This window comes from Drosophila eugracilis, unplaced genomic scaffold, assembly GCF_018153835.1.
Source record: "Drosophila eugracilis isolate 14026-0451.02 unplaced genomic scaffold, ASM1815383v1 contig_498, whole genome shotgun sequence".
Classification (NCBI taxonomy): domain Eukaryota; kingdom Metazoa; phylum Arthropoda; class Insecta; order Diptera; family Drosophilidae; genus Drosophila; species Drosophila eugracilis.
The window spans coordinates 2,100,243-2,121,981 of NW_024573369.1; the positions used below are offsets into that span (position 1 = coordinate 2,100,243).

The 21,739-nt window shown below is 37.8% G+C and overlaps 1 protein-coding gene across 1 annotated transcript; it reads left to right on the plus strand.

Annotated features, from left to right (window-relative positions):
* Window positions 1-1,539: 1,539 nt before the first annotated feature.
* On the plus strand, window positions 1,540-9,549 carry LOC108115225 (T-box transcription factor TBX1). The gene is made up of 7 exons (XM_017226580.2): window positions 1,540-2,405; window positions 4,114-4,499; window positions 4,570-4,802; window positions 4,888-5,044; window positions 5,327-5,488; window positions 6,698-6,765; window positions 7,854-9,549. Exons 1-7 carry the CDS (start codon window positions 2,246-2,248, stop codon window positions 8,755-8,757), a joined length of 2,070 nt encoding a protein of 689 aa, XP_017082069.1. The 5' UTR covers window positions 1,540-2,245; the 3' UTR covers window positions 8,758-9,549.
* Window positions 9,550-21,739: the final 12,190 nt, after the last annotated feature.

The following is a 21,739-nucleotide window of genomic DNA, read 5'->3' on the forward strand; positions in this document are numbered from 1 at the left end:
CCAGATCACCGCAGGGCCCACATCCCGGCGGGCTCTAATGGCCAACAGACGCCATTTTCCGTGAAGCTTCTACCACCACGTCTTCTCACTTGCTCTTTCTTTCATCTGTTGGTTTCCAGCTTTTTGTTGGCATCTCTCTTATACCTGCACTGGCGGAAAATTTGGTTATTTTACCAAGGTTTATACTATCAAAACCTATCACTAAATTAATCAAATTAAGAATTAAACTCCTTAAGCTCGTGTTAGTAAGAAGTACTAATCCTATCCTAAAGTAGTAATACATTTGAATAGATCATTTTTCCTTTCTAAATATTAAAAAATATATTCATTTAATATAAATTTTCTCTCCGTGCACCTTTCCAGTATCTTAATATTCCGTTTTCCCCCGTTACGGTTTATTTAGTGTCGAGGTTATGGCGCAATTTGTATTTATGGCCACCAGCAGCACCACCACCATCGGCTGCACTGCAGCATGAGCATGAGCCATAAGCACCGAGCACTGATCACCAGAAAAACCAAGCACCAAGGCAGTACCATGTGGCCGCAGTCCAATTAAAAGCGTTTTCCAAATGAGGCGCATGACTCAGGTCAGCCACCCACTCGGCGGGGCACGCCCACTGCCCATTGCCCGCTGTCCCCTGCAAGAAGTAAACAAAATCTAAATGTGAGGATCCCCACCACCATCCTCCACCTCCTCCTTCTGCCCATCGGCATAGACCACGCCTCGCCAGAAAAGAGAGCGAGAAAGATTTTATAAACAGAAGAACTGAAATTTGAAAAAGGGGAAGAAGAGTTGGGGCTACAGTGAAACGTAGTCTTTGGGAGATTATCAAATAAGTTTTCTCATTGGAAAGATTCTTTTGGAAGACACTTTATGTACGGTAAAGTTTCCATTTATATGTTCATAAATACACAAAAATGCCAATTAATTCCTAAATCTGTCAATTATGTTTCTCAAAGAAAATTTGAAGTTTTCTATGCAGTTATGCATTCATTTTCAAAACTATCTAAGATCTAAAAGTTAAATGACAAATATTACTTAAATCAATTACATTTTCTGAACCCATATTCAGAATATTACAAAACTTTCTATAAAACAATTCAACTTCTGCTAAAACCGCATTAAAAAACCCAATTAAGTTAGTAAAATATCATTTTAAGGTCTTCGAAAACTAAATGCCTTCCCAACACCCTACACTGAGCTTAAACAGTCTTATTCCTAAGAAATAAATAAATAAATATCATCTTAAGGTCTTCGAAAACCTATAGCTCCACTGTAACCCCATCTGGTAAATGCCTTCCTAGCACCCTACACTGAGTTTTAACAGTCTTATTCCTTAGATAAAGCCCTCAGCACCATAAGATCTGTGCAGAGCCAACATATGTCGACTTAAACCAAAAGGAGGAGGAGACGTCTTCGGCCATTGGTCGATCGATCGTTTCGTGGGATATAGTCTAAATTTAGATGCTGCTGGCGGCGATTGGTGGATGTGGATATAGTGAGATGATATGTTAAAGATCTTGAGATCTCGAGAGGCAGTGGTACGGCAGCTACGAAACGAGAACTCTCATTCGGCGGACCAACGCTTGACGGAACGGATGTGTGCGTGATCAGAGATCGGATCATATCAGATCGGAGTGCGGTCTATACGCGATATATATATACGGCAGATAGTACGGATAATCAGTTCGCACTTGGCCGGAAGAAGGTGGCAATTGAGACAACTCAACGCTTTCTGCCAGGCGAAATAGAAAGAAAACAAATAAAAGAAGTTCAAGTCAATCAATCAGCTAAAAACCAAAAACAAAAAAGGAAAATCTCAACTAGAACGAAATTTTCGCCAGTCAACGCGATCGGGCCATAAAAACATTCGAGCCAAGAATAAAAAAAATAAGGAATTAATTTCTTTCGATTTCGATCTCGATTCTGATTGACAACTGCGAAAGGTTGCCGAGATTTTTCACACTGCCCCGTCCGTCGGCAATAGTGGTTGTTGTTGTTGTTATATTTTTTTTTTTTTGCAGTGCACAGTGAGTGTGAGAGAGTGTGTACGAGTGTGTGGGTGTAATAATCAAATTTGACAACTGCGCGAAAAACATTTCGAGATCAAAACATCTTTGTAGCCAAAACAAATCAAATTGGAATAAATGGGCCAAGAATCTAGTGCAATTTACTTTTTTTTACTGTGAGATCCTATATATATATAGATATATACCTACATATATCATAAAATCCAACTTTGCGATGACGCACTTGATGGGTCCCACTGAGTGCGCCAGCGCCATGATGACCACCTCGATGCAGTTCCTGGACACCAGCCTTCCGGATTACAACTGCTACGCCAATGACTACTGGACTTCGCCGTACATGACCGGCGGTCTCAGTCCCATGAAGCAGATCGAAGGTGAGTCCGATGCTCTATGGAAGAGATCATTGGGGGGTATTTTTGGGAGGGGTTTCTTAGAAGTTTCAAGCTCTTTCTAAAAAAGTAATAAGCTTAAAAGATGTATAAAAAGAAAACATGTATGAGTTTAACTTTCATATTAAGATTTTTAATTATTAAAATGAAAATTATATAAAAAAAAAAACAATAATTATATTAATATATAATATCAATATAACTTAATGATTAATAGTAAGGAAAATTTAATGTTTGTAAAGGCAAAGGAAAGTTTTTATTACTTCTGAAATTTAGAAAGTTTTATTCTGTGAAAAATATTTAAACAATTCTAAGCTTCCAATCTTCAATTTCAACTTCTAAAATATGTTTCTTAATATTCATTACACATATTAGATTGTCTCTATTTGTTATAAATATTTTAAAAATATTCATAAAAACTTGTTACATTCTCTTAAACTTCAAAATAATCCCTGAATAATTCTCAGGAATTTTTGTAGCTTCTGAAAACCATTTCAAGCCATTTATTTGGTTTTCAAGTGACCCAAAAAATTAAAAGAAAATCTGTTTCCGATACAGTAATTAGCAAAATACACGGACCATGTCAGCGGCGTCGGAAGAACCAAGAACAAGAAGCCAGAAAACCCGAGCAATTAGCTCCGAATTCCGGGATCCGAGATTCGATTTTCAAGTGGCATTTCTCTCATTTTTTGTGTTGTTGTTTGATGTGACAGAAAAACGATTTGTTGTGCCAAACGTTAATTGATTTTAGAATTCATTCGTGCAGCGTAAAATGCCGAAAACTCTCTTTTCTTTTTATTGCTATATTTTTTTTTGTTTTTTGTTTTTTGTTTTTAGCGTCTCATTAAGCGAGAAGCGACCTGTCATGGGTCATTGGCGGCAAACGGGAATGGCAATTCCCGCAACTCCGAGACGGTGACAATTAATTGCAGAGATTTCCCAGCACTCCCCGCGAAAAGGGAGAGCTCCTAAATATAGAGCCGGCAACTCAATCAGCAGCCCTTGGTCTCTGACGCCTCTTTATAATTGGACATGTTGTCCCATTTGCCCGTAAAAAGTCGAAAATCCAGCTCATTATTATAGTTCGTTACTTCAGGATAAAGCAGATATTATAATGGGATCTTTGCGCCTGCGTGGCGTCTTCTTGTTTCCCTGATTTCCACTTTAAATCGCATAAATCAAATTAAATATGAAATTAGCAAATCCCACTGTCTATATATAAACCCATTCACTTGCCATACGATATATATATATATATAGGAGGGACGTGTTTGATTTATTGCCGCATATTTTTCGCCCATTTGTCAGGAATCTGGAAAAGTAGGTTGAATTGAGATCTTTATTTATTTATTTGCCTGGCTTTTCATTTGACAGGGAAATGAATTAACTTTAATTCTCATTTAAGGTGGTATTTTATTTGAATTTTTTATAATACTAAGAAAAACATATTAAAATATTGAAATAAATTTAAGTCTTTTTATGCGAGTATACAGATAGTCTTAATATTATTACATCATTTTTGCTTTCAAACTCTTTTCATTTCAAAAATGTAATTTTAAACTAGTTCATTTATGACTCCACATTATAATAACATTAAGACATTAAACATATAGTAATAAAAGATAAATATTTAAGTGACTTACCCCCGATTCCTAATCCCTATGCTAAACTAAAAGTATACCCAAAATTCCAGCCTGCATCCAAACGGCTGGCAAGGATCGCAGCTCGTACAAGCCGCTGGAGCAGATCGATGCCAAGTTGGCTGACAACGAGACACACAGTACAGGCAGTACTGGATCGGCGAACAGCAGCAGCAGCAGTAGCCTTTCCGGTGGCAACGCTATCACCAATGCCAGTTGCCAGGAGCAGTCCTCAAGCCTCCTGCCACCCGAGTATACCGGCGGCAACAGTGAAGCCTCAACGGCAGCAACAGCCGTCGGCACATCGTCAACAGCGGCGGCAGCGGGAGGACCTAGTGCAGCCACGGGATCCAAGAAATACAAGGGCCAACACAAAAAAGACAGCAGCAATGCGGATAATAATTCAGTGAAGTCCAACAGCAATAATATCAGCAAAGGGGTAAGTTAATATCAAAGACTAACCTGATATTAAGCAGGTTTCTAAATCGAATTACTAATCTTTAAACCAGGAATCCGAGCCAGTGCATCCATCGCTTGCCCAGGCCATTGTGGTGCTGGAGACGAAGGCGCTATGGGATCAGTTCCATGCTCAGGGCACCGAGATGATCATCACCAAGACGGGCCGCCGCATGTTTCCCACATTTCAGGTGAGGATCGGCGGTCTTGATCCCCATGCCACCTACATCTGTATGATGGACTTTGTGCCCATGGATGACAAACGCTATCGCTATGCTTTCCACAAGTGAGTTAGAGAAAAGTTACAAGAAATGGTTTTCGTTTTAGTTTTCCATATTTAATATATATTTAAATTTCTTGTATAATTTAAGCTCCTGCTGGGTGGTGGCCGGCAAAGCGGATCCCATTTCCCCACCCAGGATTCATGTGCATCCCGACTCACCTGCCGCCGGTTCCAATTGGATGAAGCAGATCGTGTCCTTCGACAAGCTGAAACTCACCAACAATCAGCTGGACGAAAATGGTCATGTAAGTTTCGGAAACTTCAAGAAAAAGAATCTTTAACTTAATAGCAGATATAGTATGTCATACCTAAATATATATCTTGTTAATTTTAACATTGAAATCATTTGATATTATATTAAATTTATCCTTTAATTATTTATTTGTTTATCGATTTATCTTGCCAAGGTATTTATTTATTATTTCCATTCGCTGTTTATTCGCTTTGGCCATGTTTTCTCAGTGTAATAAATTGGCTAAATGTCGTTTGAGTGTGTGTGTTTATAACACTTGGTTTTCCTCTTACAGATCATTCTGAACTCAATGCACCGCTATCAGCCGCGTTTCCATTTGGTGTACCTGCCACCGAAGAATGCCTCCTTGGATGAGAACGAGCACTCCAGTCACTTCCGCACTTTTATCTTTCCGGAGACGAGCTTTACGGCCGTAACTGCCTATCAGAATCAGCGGGTAAATAATACTAATATTTTGTTTTTAACAAATAATTTAAGTTCTCGTCTATTATTTCTTCACTAATTGCTTAATGCAATTCCCCTACGCATTCTTACCCTCCTAGTTTTCCCTTGGCATACCAAACGAGAGGCCGCGACCATTCTGTGCCATTTCGGCCTTATTGTTTATGTTTTTCCCATAATTTATAACAAACAGCGGCCAAAGCTCGGAAAACTCGGTGCCGCGACCCCATCCATTGCGAACCAAAACACCAGCACAAATATATTTGATTATATATAACAAAAACGCATGCCTATACGGGAAATTTTCGAAAAACCGACCCAGGAGATACTCTATTCAAGTTTTTCTTTTCCCAAAAAGAATGTTTAAAGAATGTAGTTTAATACTTTTACTAAAGTCTAGAAGCAAGATTAGTCTTTCTTCCAAAGAAAGATTTTTTATTTCTCAAATATGAACCGATTTACCTTTTAATAAGTTTATTTAAAAATGAAAAATTAATTAAATTCCGATAAAAATTAAAGTAAATTAGTTAATTATTACCATTCCAAGCGCAAGTTCATTGGAATTAATGTTTCTAAGAAGACCCACCTGGAAATATGGGAATTTAGGTGTCAAAGTCAATAGCTAAAAGCAAGCCGGTGGTTAGGACAAACAAATATTGAATTTCCACAAATTTGTTTGCACTTTCAGCTTGCAATAACGTAAGGCAAAGCCCTTGAAATTGTGATCCCTATCGGTTATATCATTTACAAGTTAAACGGAATGTCGAGGGACTCCACAGAACCCCCAATATTCGATAGACAATATCTTATCGTCAAGTTGGATGACAAACCGAAGCAACTCGAGGTGTTTATCCTCCTGGGTTCTCATATTTGTCTCGGGGTATAATTCATAATTCTGGCCAAGTGGAATGGGGAGTGGGGAGGTTCGGGTACATTGGCTATAAATATAGCCTAGACATGCTCGGAAAGTATTTAAATTATTTATGTGCTCAATGTGGGTGTTAACACTTTTTCCAACCCGCCCTCAAATTTATTGCAAATCATTTTCCCCAGTCTTGACGCTGTGCTGCTGCGCGCTGTTATGGAATTTCCAGTTGTAAACATTTTTCTCTAATTTGTTTGGGTATTTAATTTATTTGTTTTGGTTCCTCGGCATACTTATCATGCTTTTCCAGTTCAATAAAAATATTTTCCAACATTGCAGGTGACACAGCTGAAGATCTCCAGCAATCCATTCGCCAAAGGCTTTCGGGATGATGGCACCAATGATGTGTAAGTATAGTTAACATAATTTATACTTTTTATTATTATTTTTCACATAAATTCTTGGCATATTTCTGTTTCTTTTTGATTACGAAACAAATTTCTTTATGGTTTATTTGAAATATTTTTAATTTGCACACCAACTTGCTAGCTTTTTGTGCCAATTTTTGATGTTAAATTATTTGTCAGGGGAAATTTGCCAAAGGAATTTTATGTTGGCGTTGTCTAGGATTGTGAAACAAGATCCCGGAACATGTGTTTCAATTTGTTCTATATTTTCGACAGAGACAATTAAAAATATATATTATACAAGACTTTGAGGTTACTAAGCTAAAAGTTTAGTTAAGTTGGTTTAATTTAGAAAGAGAATGCAGCAAGAATCATTTTTGGTTAAATTACAAGTGATTAACGAAGTGACCCACATTTTCATTTTATATTTCTCAAGTCTTCAGTTGCTTTTTAAAATTCATTCACGGCTACCCATTCCCAAAGAACTTGAAATCCTAAAGGCCCAAGTGGAACTAGACATTCGGTCGACGGGTCCAAGACATTCCCGGAAAATATCCGAAAATCTTGAAATACCGAAACAATAACTCAAAAACAAAAGAACTTCAGAAATGTGGAACAGAAGCCGAAGATGTCGAGCTGCAAAATAGGGAAAATGGGAAAATGAAAATCGAAATGATGATGATTGTGCTGCTGCTGCTACTGATGGGAGGACGGACGGCTGACAGATGTGCCGGCGGCATAAACAATTTTTTCGGGGGCTTTTCATATTTGTCGAGCTGCAGCCCTCGACTTGGTAGCATAGTGTAAACAAATCAGCAGTACGCGATTTCCCATTTTGTTTACGACTATGCTTAAAGTTGTTTATCACTCAAACTACTTCAAATCAAATTTTTGAGTTTTTTGTTTCAAAACTTTCAAGCATTTCGGAGTGTTTAGCTTATGATTTTCTCCGTTCTAGTTTTCTACAATTTTTAACACTAATATTTATGATTATTTCTCAAACATTCCAAAGTGGTCTTTGAAGTTTAAAGTTAAGAAAAGTGTAGAAAATAACATTAATAATAATCTTTTTAATCTTGTACTTGCAGAACTTCCGCCGGTGGCAGTAGCATGTCCTCCATGAGCCATGAAAGTCAGGCTCGCATGAAGCAACAGCAACAGCAGCAGCAGCAACTGCAACAGCAGCAACAACAACAGCAACAACTCAAGGAGCGAACGGCGGCAAGTAGCAACTTTAGCTTGAGTTGCACCGACTTGGGCGTAGAGCAGCAGCAGCAGCAGCAGCAACAGCAACAACAGGGTGTTCTGCAACTGCCGGCCACGCCTTCCAGCAGTTCCACCTCCGGGAATTCCCCAGATCTATTGGGCTACCAGATGGAGCAGCAACTGCAACAGCAGCAACATCAGCACCAGCAACAGCAGCAGCAACACCCGTCCCAGCAGCAACACCTCCTCCAGCAGCAGCATCAGGCGAATCAGCAGCAATCGCTGCTCCAACAGAGTCAGAATCAATCTCAATATGGGAGCTATCATCATGCTTATCAGCCACAACCACAGCCACATCCACTGACACCACACTCCACCAGTTCCGCATCCCCGCCAGCATCAGCAGCGGGAGCAACTGCATCGGCAACGGCCACGGGAGCAGGACCAACATCGATCGGTTCGGGAGCAACACAAGTGATGACAGCTGCCAATATTTACTCGAGTATTGGTCAACCTTATGCCCAGGAGCAGAGTAATTTTGGTGCAATTTACCATCACAATGCGGCTGCTGCTGCAGCCGCCCACTATCACCATGGCCACGCCCATGGCCATGCCCACAGTCACGCCCACGGTCCATATGCCAGCGCCTATGATAAGCTCAAGGTGTCACGGCATGCGGCAGCTGCCGCCTACGGCATGGGGGCCACATATCCAAGCTTCTACGGATCGGCTGCTCATCACCAAATGATGCGACCCAACAGCTATATAGACCTGGTGCCACGCTAATGGAAAACTAATTGGAAAAGGATCAAGAATATGTAATAGAAATTTGGAAGTAAGAAGTTTTAAAGGTCAGCAAACCGATTTCATATCAAATATTCTCAAAAATTACCTTTGACTTGCCTGTAAAAAATATTTAATTTTTTAATATTCTAAATTTAGTTGATATCAGCAATTTTGTAATGCACCAAATATTCCTGCCAAAGCTATATATATATCTGAACACAAGAAATTGTTCTAAAGTCAAGAATTTATTCTCGAAAGTGAGGTAAAAAAAAAACTGGCCTGTAATTATCGTTTATGTTTTAGAGAAAATGTTATAAAAATTTTAAAGATCAAGAATTTAAATCAAGTTTAAGATATTTGCCTATTCCAAAAAGTAAATTAAGAATAATGCATAACTACATCCTTTTTAAATCACAAAATTGTCTAAGAATCTGAAGTGTAGAATAAAAAACTACTATTTAAAATAAGATCATGAATATTGTATGTCAATAGAGCCAATATTCTTGATTTTAGAATAATTTCGTCAGGATTCAGTGCAGGATTCAAGTATTAGCAGCCAGAAAACCAAAAATAAATGCAACAAGTATTAAAAGTATTTCTACAGTAAACAAATACTATAATGAATATATTTTTTTTCGTAGCCTAGTTCTTAACTTTATCGATTTGTGTGAAACAAGAAAAATGTTAGAAAAACATTTATTTGGTGTAATTTGTAGTGTAATTTAAACATACATTTTTTTTTGCCTAACATCTTAGTTACTTTGATTTTTTTGTAAATACAAGCACATATCCCGCTAAATATATATATATATATATTAAAAACTGAAACAGTTTAAAGTAATAAAAACAAGAAAAACTAAAAAGAAATCCCCAAAAAAGCATAACTTAACAAAGAAAAAAAAAGAAAGGAGCGGAATTTTATTTCAAAATGGACGAAGTCAATTGGGAAATGGAAATTGTGGAATTGCCACGAGGGAAAAACGATTTTCCATTTTCTATTTTGTTTATGCTATATAGCACTTTATCTCCATCTCTCTTGGGCGTACGTTTTTTGTTAAGTGCCCCGTCTTTTTCTAAACAAAATTGGTGCCGTTGTTTTAATTGAGATAAACCAACGAAAGAGCCGCGAGGAAAAGAGGCTGGAAAATGCGTTGAAAAATGGGGAAAATGGAGCTATGTAAAAAGGTAGAGAAAGTATATAAAAGAAGATGTGGAGTAGGAGTTGTTTGTCTGAAAATATATAAAGAACTTATGTAAGGATCTTAATTTAGATGTAGAGATCTTATACATATGTAAGTTATAACTTTTAAAAATAAATTTAAAACTGTAAAAATAATTAGAAAAATTAAAGTAAAGGGAACTTCTGAAAAATTCGATTATGAAGTTTGAGATAGTTTTTTGAAAAAGAGTTTTCAGGAAGTAGGAAATGGAGGAGTGCTAGACGATGCCACGAAAGAGAAAGAATGTTCTACAAAGGAAGCCATAAAATCGTATCTTCCATTTTTCTACTCTTTGATTTCCCAGCGACTTTTCTTTGTTATCATTCCGCGTCCATCGACCCTCAAAATGAGTTTTCCACACTCTGATAAGTTCTCCCCTCGACGATTGACAAGGCGAATGATTTTCGAACCAATGGTATATCGATTTCGGTATATATATGTATATATAGATATTCAAGAAGAATTGGAAGGCCATCGATCGATTCGGAATTGATTTTTATGCCAAATGGAGGATTTGAGGTAGCCATAGGCTGTCATGTGCCATAATTTAAAGGAGAAGATAAAAGGCCAGCAAAGAGTTGAGCATTTTTATGGTTATTTCGGTTTTAGTTTTTTACTTTTGTCATTATTCATTTACTCGAATAAATCCATCAAAATTTTTATTAGCTAGACAAACATGTTTAATTATAAAAGGCAAATCGTTTTCTTCAGTTGAAAGGCTTTCAAATTTCCTATATTTTTAAACCAACTTAACTAAAATACGAATATTTCATAAATATATAAGATTGGTACAAAATGAAAATAAATATTTACAAAACTCAAATCGTTTCCCATCTATTTACCTTTCAAAAGTTCATAATTAATCTAAGACTTATCGACACGTTTTCCTTGTAATTTGAATTCCTTTCCTTTAGGAGTGTGCACCCCCGTGCCACACTTAATGCATCACCGATACGTCCCGCTCCTATATCGGTACTATATAGTACCATATATCCCCCGACTCCGTTCAATCCGTCGGCGACACATCTGTTTGTTCTTGGGCGTTGTTTTTGTGGAAATTTTTATGCAAGTGATGAGAAATTTATGTTCTACTTGGTCGCTGCTCTAAGGCGAATTGCATGCCAATTTGTTCTTATTTATGGCTCCTCTCATAGGAGCAGTGCCAGAAGATATGGAATAAATACGGCGTTATTAAATTTTAGACACACACTCTCCTCCTGTCTCTTTGAAGATGCGGCCCTTTAGGGTACTTCCTACTGTCTAATAAGTTTATAAATATATATACATATATTTTTTTGTTAGTTCAGGGGCCAAAGTTCAATATGGCATACAATTAATCTAAAGAAAACCTCACATCGTGTCACCATTTCCGTGTGACTAATGAATGTCTCATTTGATGGCTTGTCACAAATTTTGTTCCGTTTCTTTTTTTTTTTGATTTTTGGGCGTGTGAAATTTAGTTTTGAGTTCCTCGCGCAGGTTAAACGTCAGCGACAGAGTGACGTTACTAATGATAAGGAGGCCATGTGTCGCATGCCCCGCTGATCGTTCCAACCGATTTACCTATGTAGATACTGTACTATATATAATATTTGGTGCCAAGGGAAGGAAATATGATTGATTTAAGATAGATTTAGATATTCTGAACAAAAAAACAAGATAATATATCATTTTAAAGTATATTTTATAACCTAAATGCCGGCCAATGTCATATTATTATACCCGTTACTCGTTTTAATTATTTTCATTGCCGATACAATCTCTTACCCTTTCTTAATTACTCAATGTAGTAACTTTATAGCATTAATCATAATATACATTAGTTAATATATGATATGATATGATGATTCACTATAAAGGTTTAAAGGAAATGAGTAAGAAATCAAGCTAATGCATCATCTAATGACTAACTAACACTGACAATCGATGGAATGTTAGGGTTGATATCCCCTTTACGGTGTCATGTAAAAAATGAAACCTATACAAGGCCAATCCATTGAATTCTCCTGCAAAATCAAGTGTTTAATATTTTTTCATAGCATTTTTCACTATCGCTGCGACACTTTGTGGGCCGATAAGTGGCATTTATATGACGTACAATATAGCCGATCCAACTTATATACAGTGCTATCATTATGTGGTGATAATGGCTAATGGATGGGGGTGTTTGTCCGAAACAAAAAAAAAAAAGGAAAAATGTTGGGGTGGAGACGCGGGACATTGGCCACTTGAAATGGCATGAAATATGGGTTGCCAGGGATCGGTTTGCTGCCACCGTAAATGGGATATATTTTGAATATTTATTGTTGCCCAGCGCTGTGGTAGGTCCACTCTAAGCACCCAAACACAAACACACACGCACGCACATCTGTGTCATTTTGTTGTAGGTGTGTATGCTGTCGCCTGTCGTTTCAATCACTCGCATGGTGTCGAATTGCTCACTTTTTTTTACTTGAGGCAACTTAGACACTCTAAAAAATCACTGTATATAGAAAATAGTATAATAATATATAAAACTACTTATAAATGAAATAATTCGTATAATATTAAATATTAGATGGTTATTCTGATTGTCTAATATGAGATATGCCTACCATATCTTCAATACATATTTTAATGAATAAATACATAATTTTTTCCAGTGCTGGGATAGCAAACTGAAACTGTTGTTCTTATCGACTGTGTGTTTGTTGTCGTATCTGGAATTTCGGCACAAGTTCGGGGCGCATCCGTGGCTAATCGCTTTGAAAGTGAAACCGTGTTTATGTTGTTCCTTTCGATTTTCCGCTCTACGAATTTTCTGCCTCACATTTCCTTCATTTCCCCCATTGTTATTGTTGTTGCTGACACTTGAGGCTTTGTTTATGTTTCAAAAGGATCGGATATACGTTGGGGATATTATAGGAGATAGTTACAAGGCCAGCTGATATCATAAAACTGATCAAATGTAAGTCTGGTTAATAGATATTAAAAATCAAACGTTTTCCAGTAAAAAATTTACTTATTCAGGATTATAAACTTCTTTTAAAATCTATTTCAGACTTATTTTTGTCAAGGTAATCGCAAATATTATAATACTTGCAGGATATCACCAATTCGACTATTTGACGTTAACTTTTTTTTTTCCTTTTCAAGTGGACAACCAACCCCGAAAAAACGAAATCAAGGATGATTGCTGGAGGATGCGGATGAGGAATGATTTGAGGAGGCGCAGAAGACACACGGGCTATCCCTTCTTGTGGGGACGCATGCGCGACTGTCGAGTGCAATTTTGACATATTGCTGACACGCCCACAAACAAATCTCTCGGCGGATCTGTCATTGCCCCATGGAATATACTGTCTCTGCCGAAACTCTTTTTTCATCTGGCGCACGTGCTGGAAAGTGCGGCCAACAACAATGTTGCTGTCGTTTTATGAAGCGTGAAAATTATGAAATAAGAATTGCATAAAACTTTAAGGATATGGAAGAAAATGATTAGCTGCATTAGACTTAAAACATTTGTGAAGATAAACTATGCAAATTACTAAGCCAAAAATGACACTTTTGTTGGTGAAAATTATATTTTGATGGGTTGTGACCAATTAATTTTACAAAATATAAAGTATTATGGGGAATTTAAGTAAAGGGCCTCGTCGATTCAGCGGAAATTGAGCGCATAATTCAGAAAAATGTCGTGCCATAAAAATTGTGTGTTGAAAGAGGAAGAAGAAGAGGATATAGCCGAAGGAGCCAAAAGGAGAGGATATATAGAGTCGCGGCGCACTTACCGAAATTAATGCCATCGATGACAACATAGCCAGAAACAATAAAAGGCAAAAGCCAAAAATAGATACGAAAAATTGAATGGAAAAATGGGAAAAGGGAAAATCTTGAATGGGGAATGGGAATGGGGAAAGGCAGTGTGGGGACAATGTTGCCGCTGGCTGCACAATTATTGCCAACTGCTAACAGATTTGTTGGAACCGAGAAATCGAGGGGCGAAACATTTGTTTGATAATGATAATGGCCATGTTGAAGGCCCACAAAAGATGCAATTGCACTCCAGAGAAATTGAGTCATTTCCACGCAGAATTATTGACACGTGGTGCATCGAGCTGCGGCTAAAATTGAACAATTTTAGAAATTAAACAGCAATTGCAAGTGCCATAACAATTTGAATTGCGCGCGTTCCGATGGCTTCAACGGCGTGTGGACTGCAACAGTCGATTAATGTGGAACGTAAATTAAATTGGTTGAATTTATCATCTGATGTTCGGTTTTTTAGCTCTAGCTCGGTCAAAACAAGACAAATAGCTAAAACAATGACTGTTTTTTGCAGCTAACTACCAAAGCTTAACACCCCTATACTTGCTTTTATCATTATTGTTCTGATTTCTTAGTGCGAGCTCTGTTTTAAGGGCTGAAAACCCGATTTTTAAGCAATATTTTCGGTTTTTTAGCTCTAGCTCGGTCAAAACAAGACGCACAGCCAAAGGGAACGACTGTTTTTTGCAGCTAACTACCAAAACATAACACCCCTATACTTGCTTTTATCATTATTGTTCTGATTTCTTGGTGCGAGCTCTGTTTTAAGGGCTGAAAACCCGATTTTTAAGCAATATTTTCGGTTTTTTAGCTCTAGCTCGGTCAAAACAAGACGCACAGCCAAAAGAACGACTGTTTTTTACAGCTTTCTACCAAAACATAACACCCCTATACTTGCTTTTATCATTATTGTTCTGATTTCTTGGTGCGAGCACTGTTTTAAGGGCTGAAAACCCGATTTTAAGCAATATTTTCGGTTTTTTAGCTCTAGCAAGTCAAAACATTTTTGGCTGTGCTATGCCCAAAGAACTGATTTTTTTATGTGCCCAAGATTATGCTACGTCTTTTGACAGCAGAGAGCGCGGCTTATTGCAGTTCCTTAGCTCTAGCTTTGTCAAAATAAGCTGCATGGCTAAAACACTTAGTGTTTTTTGCAGCTAACTACCAAAACTTAAAACTTCTATACTTGCTTTTATCATTATTGTTCAGATTTCTTGGTGCGAGCTCTGTTTTAAGGGCTGAAAACCCGATTTATAAGCAATATTTTCGGTTTTTTAGCTCTAGCTCGGTCAAAACAAGACGCACAGCCAAAAGAACGACTGTTTTTTACAGCTTTCTACCAAAACATAACACCCCTATTATTGCTTTTATCATTATTGTTCTGATTTCTTGGTGCGAGCTCTGTTTTAAGGGCTGAAAACCCGATTTTAAGCAATATTTTCGGTGTTTTAGCTCTAGCTCAGTCAAAACAAGACGCACAGCCAAAAGAACGACTGTTTCGTGCTGCTAACGACCAACACTTACTACCCCTATCACTCGATTTTCGATTTTGGGAAAATCAATTTTGAGCCAAATTTCGCATTTTTGATAAGGGGTACCATCATCAAAATTTTCAAAAATGGGCCAAAAATTAAGTTTCCCAGATTTGAATGCAAACCAAATGGGAGTCATAGCAATCAAATTACGAGCCCTACGAGGTATTACATTCCTCATTTGGACCATTTTTAGCTGTGCTATGCCCAAAGAACTGATTTTTTTATGTGCCCAAGATTATGCTACGTCTTCTGACAACAGAGAGCGCGGCTTATTCCAGTTCCTTAGCTCTAACTTTGTCAAAATAAGCTGCATGGGTGAAACACTGACTGTTTTTTGCAGCTAACTACCAAAACTTAAAACTTCTATACTTGCTTTTATCATTATTGTTCAGATTTCTTGGTGCGAGCTCTGTTTCAAGGGCTGAAAACCAGATTTTTAAGCAATATTTTCGGTTTTTTAGCTCTAGCTCGGTCAAAACAAGACGCACAGCCAAAAGAACGACTGTTTTTTACAGCTTTCTACCAAAACATAACACCCCTATACTTGCTTTTATCATTATTGTTCTGATTTCTTGGTGCGAGCTCTGTTTTAAGGGCTGAAAACCCGATTTTAAGCAATATTTTCGGTGTTTTAGCTCTAGCTCAGTCAAAACAAGACGCACAGCCAAAAGAACGACTGTTTCGTGCTGCTAACGACCAACACTAACCACCCTGACACTCGTTTTTCGATTTTGGGAAAGTCAATTTTGACCCAAATTTCGCATTTTTGATAATTCATCAAAATTTTCAAAAATTGACGAAAAATGAAGTTTCCCAGATTTGAATGCAAATCAATTGGGAATCATGGCAATCAAATTACGAGCCCATCGAGGTATTACATTCCTCATTTGGCACAGCCAAAAGAACGACTGTTTTTTACAGCTTTCTACCAAAACATAACACCCCAATACTTGCTTTTATCATTATTGTTCTGATTTCTTGGTGCGAGCTCTGTTTTAAGGGCTGAAAACCCGATTTTAAGCAATATTTTCGGTGTTTTAGCTCTAGCTCAGTCAAAACAAGACGCACAGCCAAAAGAACGACTGTTTCGTGCTGCTAACGACCAACACTTACTACTACTACTCGATTTTCGATTTTGGGAAAATCAATTTTGAGCCAAATTTCGCATTTTTGATAAGGGGTACCATCATCAAAATTTTCAAAAATGGGCCAAAAATGAAGTTTCCCAGATTTGAATGCAAACCAAATGGGAGTCATAGCAATCAAATTACGAGCCCTACGAGGTATTACATTCCTCATTTGGACCATTTTTGGCTGTGCTATGCCCAAAGAACTGATTTTTTTATGTTCCCAAGATTATGCTACGTCTTTTGACAGCAGAGAGCGCGGCTTATTGCAGTTCCTTAGCTCTAACTTTGTCAAAATAAGCTGCATGGCTGAAACACTGACTGTTTTTTGCAGCTAACTACCAAAACTTAACACCCCTATACTTGCTTTTATCATTATTGTTCAGATTTCTTGGTGCGAGCTCTGTTTTAAGGGCTGAAAACCCGATTTTTAAGCAATATTTTCGGTTTTTTAGCTCTAGCTCGGTCAAAACAAGACGCACAGCCAAAAGAACGACTGTTTCTTTGCTGCTACAAAACTTAACACTCTTATTTTTGTATCATTATTGTTCTGATTTCTTGGGAGCTCTGTTTTAGGGCTGAAACCGATTTTAAGCAATATTTTCGGTGTTTTTTCTTTTACCCTAAAAAAAAAAAAAACAAAAAAAAAAAAAATGTTTCGTGCTGCTAACGACCAACACTTACTACCCCTATCACTCGATTTTCGATTTTGGGGGAAATCAATTTTGAGCTCAAATTTCGCATTTTTGATAAGGGGTACCATCATCAAAATTTTCAAAAATGGGCCAAAAATGAAGTTTCCCAGATTTGAATGCAAACCAAATGGGAGTCATAGCAATCAAATTACGAGCCCTACGAGGTATTACATTCCTCATTTGGACCATTTTTGGCTGTGCTATGCCCAAAGAACTGATTTTTTTATGTGCCCAAGATTATGCTACGTCTTTTGACAGCAGAGAGCGCGGCTTATTGCAGTTCCTTAGCTCTAACTTTGTCAAAATAAGCTGCATGGCTGAAACACTGACTGTTTTTTGCAGCTAACTACCAAAACTTAAAACTTCTATACTTGCTTTTATCATTATTGTTCAGATTTCTTGGTGCGAGCTCTGTTTTAAGGGCTGAAAACCCGATTTTTAAGCAATATTTTCGGTTTTTTAGCTCTAGCTCGGTCAAAACAAGACGCACAGCCAAAAGAACGACTGTTTTTTGCAGCTAACTACCAAAACTTAACACCCCTATACTTGCTTTTATCATTATTGTTCAGATTTCTTGGTGCGAGCTCTGTTTTAAGGGCTGAAAACCCGATTTTTAAGCAATATTTTCGGTTTTTTAGCTCTAGCTCGGTCAAAACAAGACGCACAGCCAAAAGAACGACTGTTTTTTACAGCTTTCTACCAAAACATAACACCCCTATACTTGCTTTTATCATTATACCCGTTACTCGTAGAGTAAAAGGGTATACTAGATTCGTTGAAAAGTATGTAACAGATAGAAGGAAGCTTTTGCGACCCTATAAAGTATATATATTCTTGATCAGGATCAATAGCGAAGTCGATTGAGCCATGTCCGTCTGTCCGTCCGTCCGTCCGTCCGTCCGTCCGTCCGTCCGTCCGTCCGTCCGTCCGTCCGTCCGTCCGTCCGTCCGTATGAACGCTGAGATCTCAGAAACTATAGCATATACAAAGTTGAGATTAAGCATGAAGATTCTTGAGGTCCCGGGACAGCGCAAGTTTATTACAGCATCCCGCCACGCCCACTCTAACGCCCACAAATCGACAAAAACTAAAATTGCTGAAATCTCAGGAACTATTGCAGTTAGAAAGTTGAAATTCAAAAAGTATAATGTTTAAATGGCAGCGCATCTTATAGTGGTACTACTATCCGGCCACACCCACCCATACGCCCACAAGGCTCAAAAGACAGTTTTCGGATTTTCTAGAAAAGCTGATATCTCGGTAATTATAAGAGATAGAAAGTTCGGATTAAGCATGTAGGTTTCTATTATGCTCCCAATGCGAATTGTTTTTTCGATCAAGCCACGCCCACTCTAACGCCCACAAAACCTGAACAACCAAAATGCAAAAATCTCAAAAACTATAAGAGCTACATAATTTTGTTTAAGATCACGTATTTAGGAGATGCCTTTGCAACTTTCCACGAAGTTGCATCCGGCCACGCCTACTCTGACGCCCACAAACCGTGGAAAACTGTGGCGTCTATAATATTATTATGAATGCCTTCGTTTGACCTTGTGTAACTTATTTCTGTTAATACCTATCGATTTAACAAAGATTTTTCAAATCGGAACATTATTTCGCTATTTATAAAGTAATTAAGTTATAAGGCCTCACATGGGCAGTGACGTCACTATAAGCATACTCAACATACTTCCTCTGACAATAGGTGGCGCCTTGTAAATTTCCACTAGCAAAATAATATTTTAAAATTTTGTAAAACAGTAACGGGTATCTTATGGTCGCGGCACTCGACTATAGCGTTTCCTCTTGTTTTTGTTCTGATTTCTTGGTGCGAGCTCTGTTTTAAGGGCTTAAAACCCGATTTTAAGCAATATTTTCGGTGTTTTAGCTCTAGCTCAGTCAAAACAAGACGCACAGCCAAAAGAACGACTGTTTCGTGCTGCTAACGACCAACACTTACTACCCCTATCACTCGATTTTCGATTTTGGGAAAATCAATTTTGAGCCAAATTTCGCATTTTTGATAAGGGGTACCATCATCAAAATTTTCAAAAATGGGCCAAAAATTAAGTTTCCCAAATTTGAATGCAAACCAAATGGGAGTCATAGCAATCAAATTACGAGCCCTAAGAGGTATTACATTCCTCATTTGGACCATTTTTGGCTGTGCTATGCCCAAAGAACTGATTTTTTAATGTGCCGAAGATTATGCTACGTATTTTGACAGCAGAGAGCGCGGCTTTTTGCAGTTCCTTAGCTCTAACTTTGTCAAAATAAGCTGCATGGCTGAAACACTGACTGTTTTTTGCAGCTAACTACCAAAACTTAAAACTTCTATACTTGCTTTTATCATTATTGTTCAGATTTCTTGGTGCGAGCTCTGTTTTAAGGGCTGAAAACCCGATTTTTAAGCAATATTTTCGGTTTTTTAGCTCTAGCTCGGTCAAAACAAGACGCACAGCCGAAAGAACGACTGTTTCGTGCTGCTAACGACCAACACTTACTACCCCTATCACTCGATTTTCGATTTTGGGAAAATCAATTTTGAGCCAAATTTCGCATTTTTGATAAGGGGTACCATCATCAAAATTTTCAAAAATGGGCCAAAAATTAAGTTTCCCAGATTTGAATGCAAACCAAATGGGAGTCATAGCAATCAAATTACGAGCCCTACGAGGTATTACATTCCTCATTTGGACCATTTTTGGCTGTGCTATGCCCAAAGAACTGATTTTTTAATGTGCCCAAGATTATGCTACGTCTTTTGACAGCAGAGAGCGCGGCTTATTGCAGTTCCTTAGCTCTAACTTTGTCAAAATAAGCTGCATGGCTGAAACACTGACTGTTTTTTGCAGCTAACTACCAAAACTTAAAACCCTATACTTGCTTTTATCATTATTGTTCTGATTTCTTGGTGCGAGCTCTGTTTTAAGGGCTGAAAACCCGATTTTAAGCAATATTTTCGGTGTTTTAGCTCTAGCTCAGTCAAAACAAGACGCACAGCCAAAAGAACGACTGTTTCGTGCTGCTAACGACCAACACTTACTACCCCTATCACTCGATTTTCGATTTTGGGAAAATCAATTTTGAGCCAAATTTCGCATTTTTGATAAGGTACCATCATCAAAATTTTCAAAAATGGGCCAAAAATGAAGTTTCCCAGATTTGAATGCAAACCAAATGGGAGTCATAGCAATCAAATTACGAGCCCTACGAGGTATTACATTCCTCATTTGGACCATTTTTGGCTGTGCTATGCCCAAAGAACTGATTTTTTTATGTGCCCAAGATTATGCTACGTCTTTTGACAGCAGAGAGCGCGGCTTATTGCAGTTCCTTAGCTCTAACTTTGTCAAAATAAGCTGCATGGCTGAAACACTGACTGTTTTTTGCAGCTAACTACCAAAACTTAAAACTTCTATACTTGCTTTTATCATTATTGTTCAGATTTCTTGGTGCGAGCTCTGTTTTAAGGGCTGAAAACCCGATTTTTAAGCAATATTTTCGATTTTTTTGGCTCTAGCTCGGTCAAAACAAGACGCACAGCCAAAAGAACGACTGTTTTTTGCAGCTAACTACCAAAACTTAAGACCCCTATACTTGCTTTTATCATTATTGTTCAGATTTCTTGGTGCGAGCTCTGTTTTAAGGGCTGAAAACCCGATTTTTAAGCAATATTTTCGGTTTTTTAGCTCTAGCTCAGTCAAAACAAGACGCACAGCAAAAGAACGACTGTTTCGTGCTGCTAACGACCAACACTTACTACTACCACTCGATTTTCGATTTTGGGAAAATCAATTTTGAGCCAAATTTCGCATTTTTGATAAGGGGTACCATCATCAAAATTTTCAAAAATGGGCCAAAAATGAAGTTTCCCAGATTTGAATGCAAACCAAATGGGAGTCATAGCAATCAAATTACGAGCCCTACGAGGTATTACATTCCTCATTTGGACCATTTTTGGCTGTGCTATGCCCAAAGAACTGATTTTTTAATGTGCCCAAGATTATGCTACGTCTTTTGACAGCAGAGAGCGCGGCTTATTGCAGTTCCTTAGCTCTAACTTTGTCAAAATAAGCTGCATGGCTGAAACACTGACTGTTTTTTGCAGCTAACTACCAAAACTTAAAACTTCTATACTTGCTTTTATCATTATTGTTCAGATTTCTTGGTGCGAGCTCTGTTTTAAGGGCTGAAAACCCGATTTTTAAGCAATATTTTCGGTTTTTTAGCTCTAGCTCGGTCAAAACAAGACGCACAGCCAAAAGAACGACTGTTTTTTGCAGCTAACTACCAAAACTTAACACCCCTATACTTGCTTTTATCATTATTGTTCAGATTTCTTGGTGCGAGCTCTGTTTTAAGGGCTGAAAACCCGATTTTTAAGCAATATTTTCGGTTTTTTAGCTCTAGCTCGGTCAAAACAAGACGCACAGCCAAAAGAACGACTGTTTTTTGCAGCTTTCTACCAAAACTTAACACCCCTATACTTGCTTTTATCATTATTGTTCTGATTTCTTGGTGCGAGCTCTGTTTTAAGGGCTGAAAACCCGATTTTAAGCAATATTTTCGGTGTTTTAGCTCTAGCTCAGTCA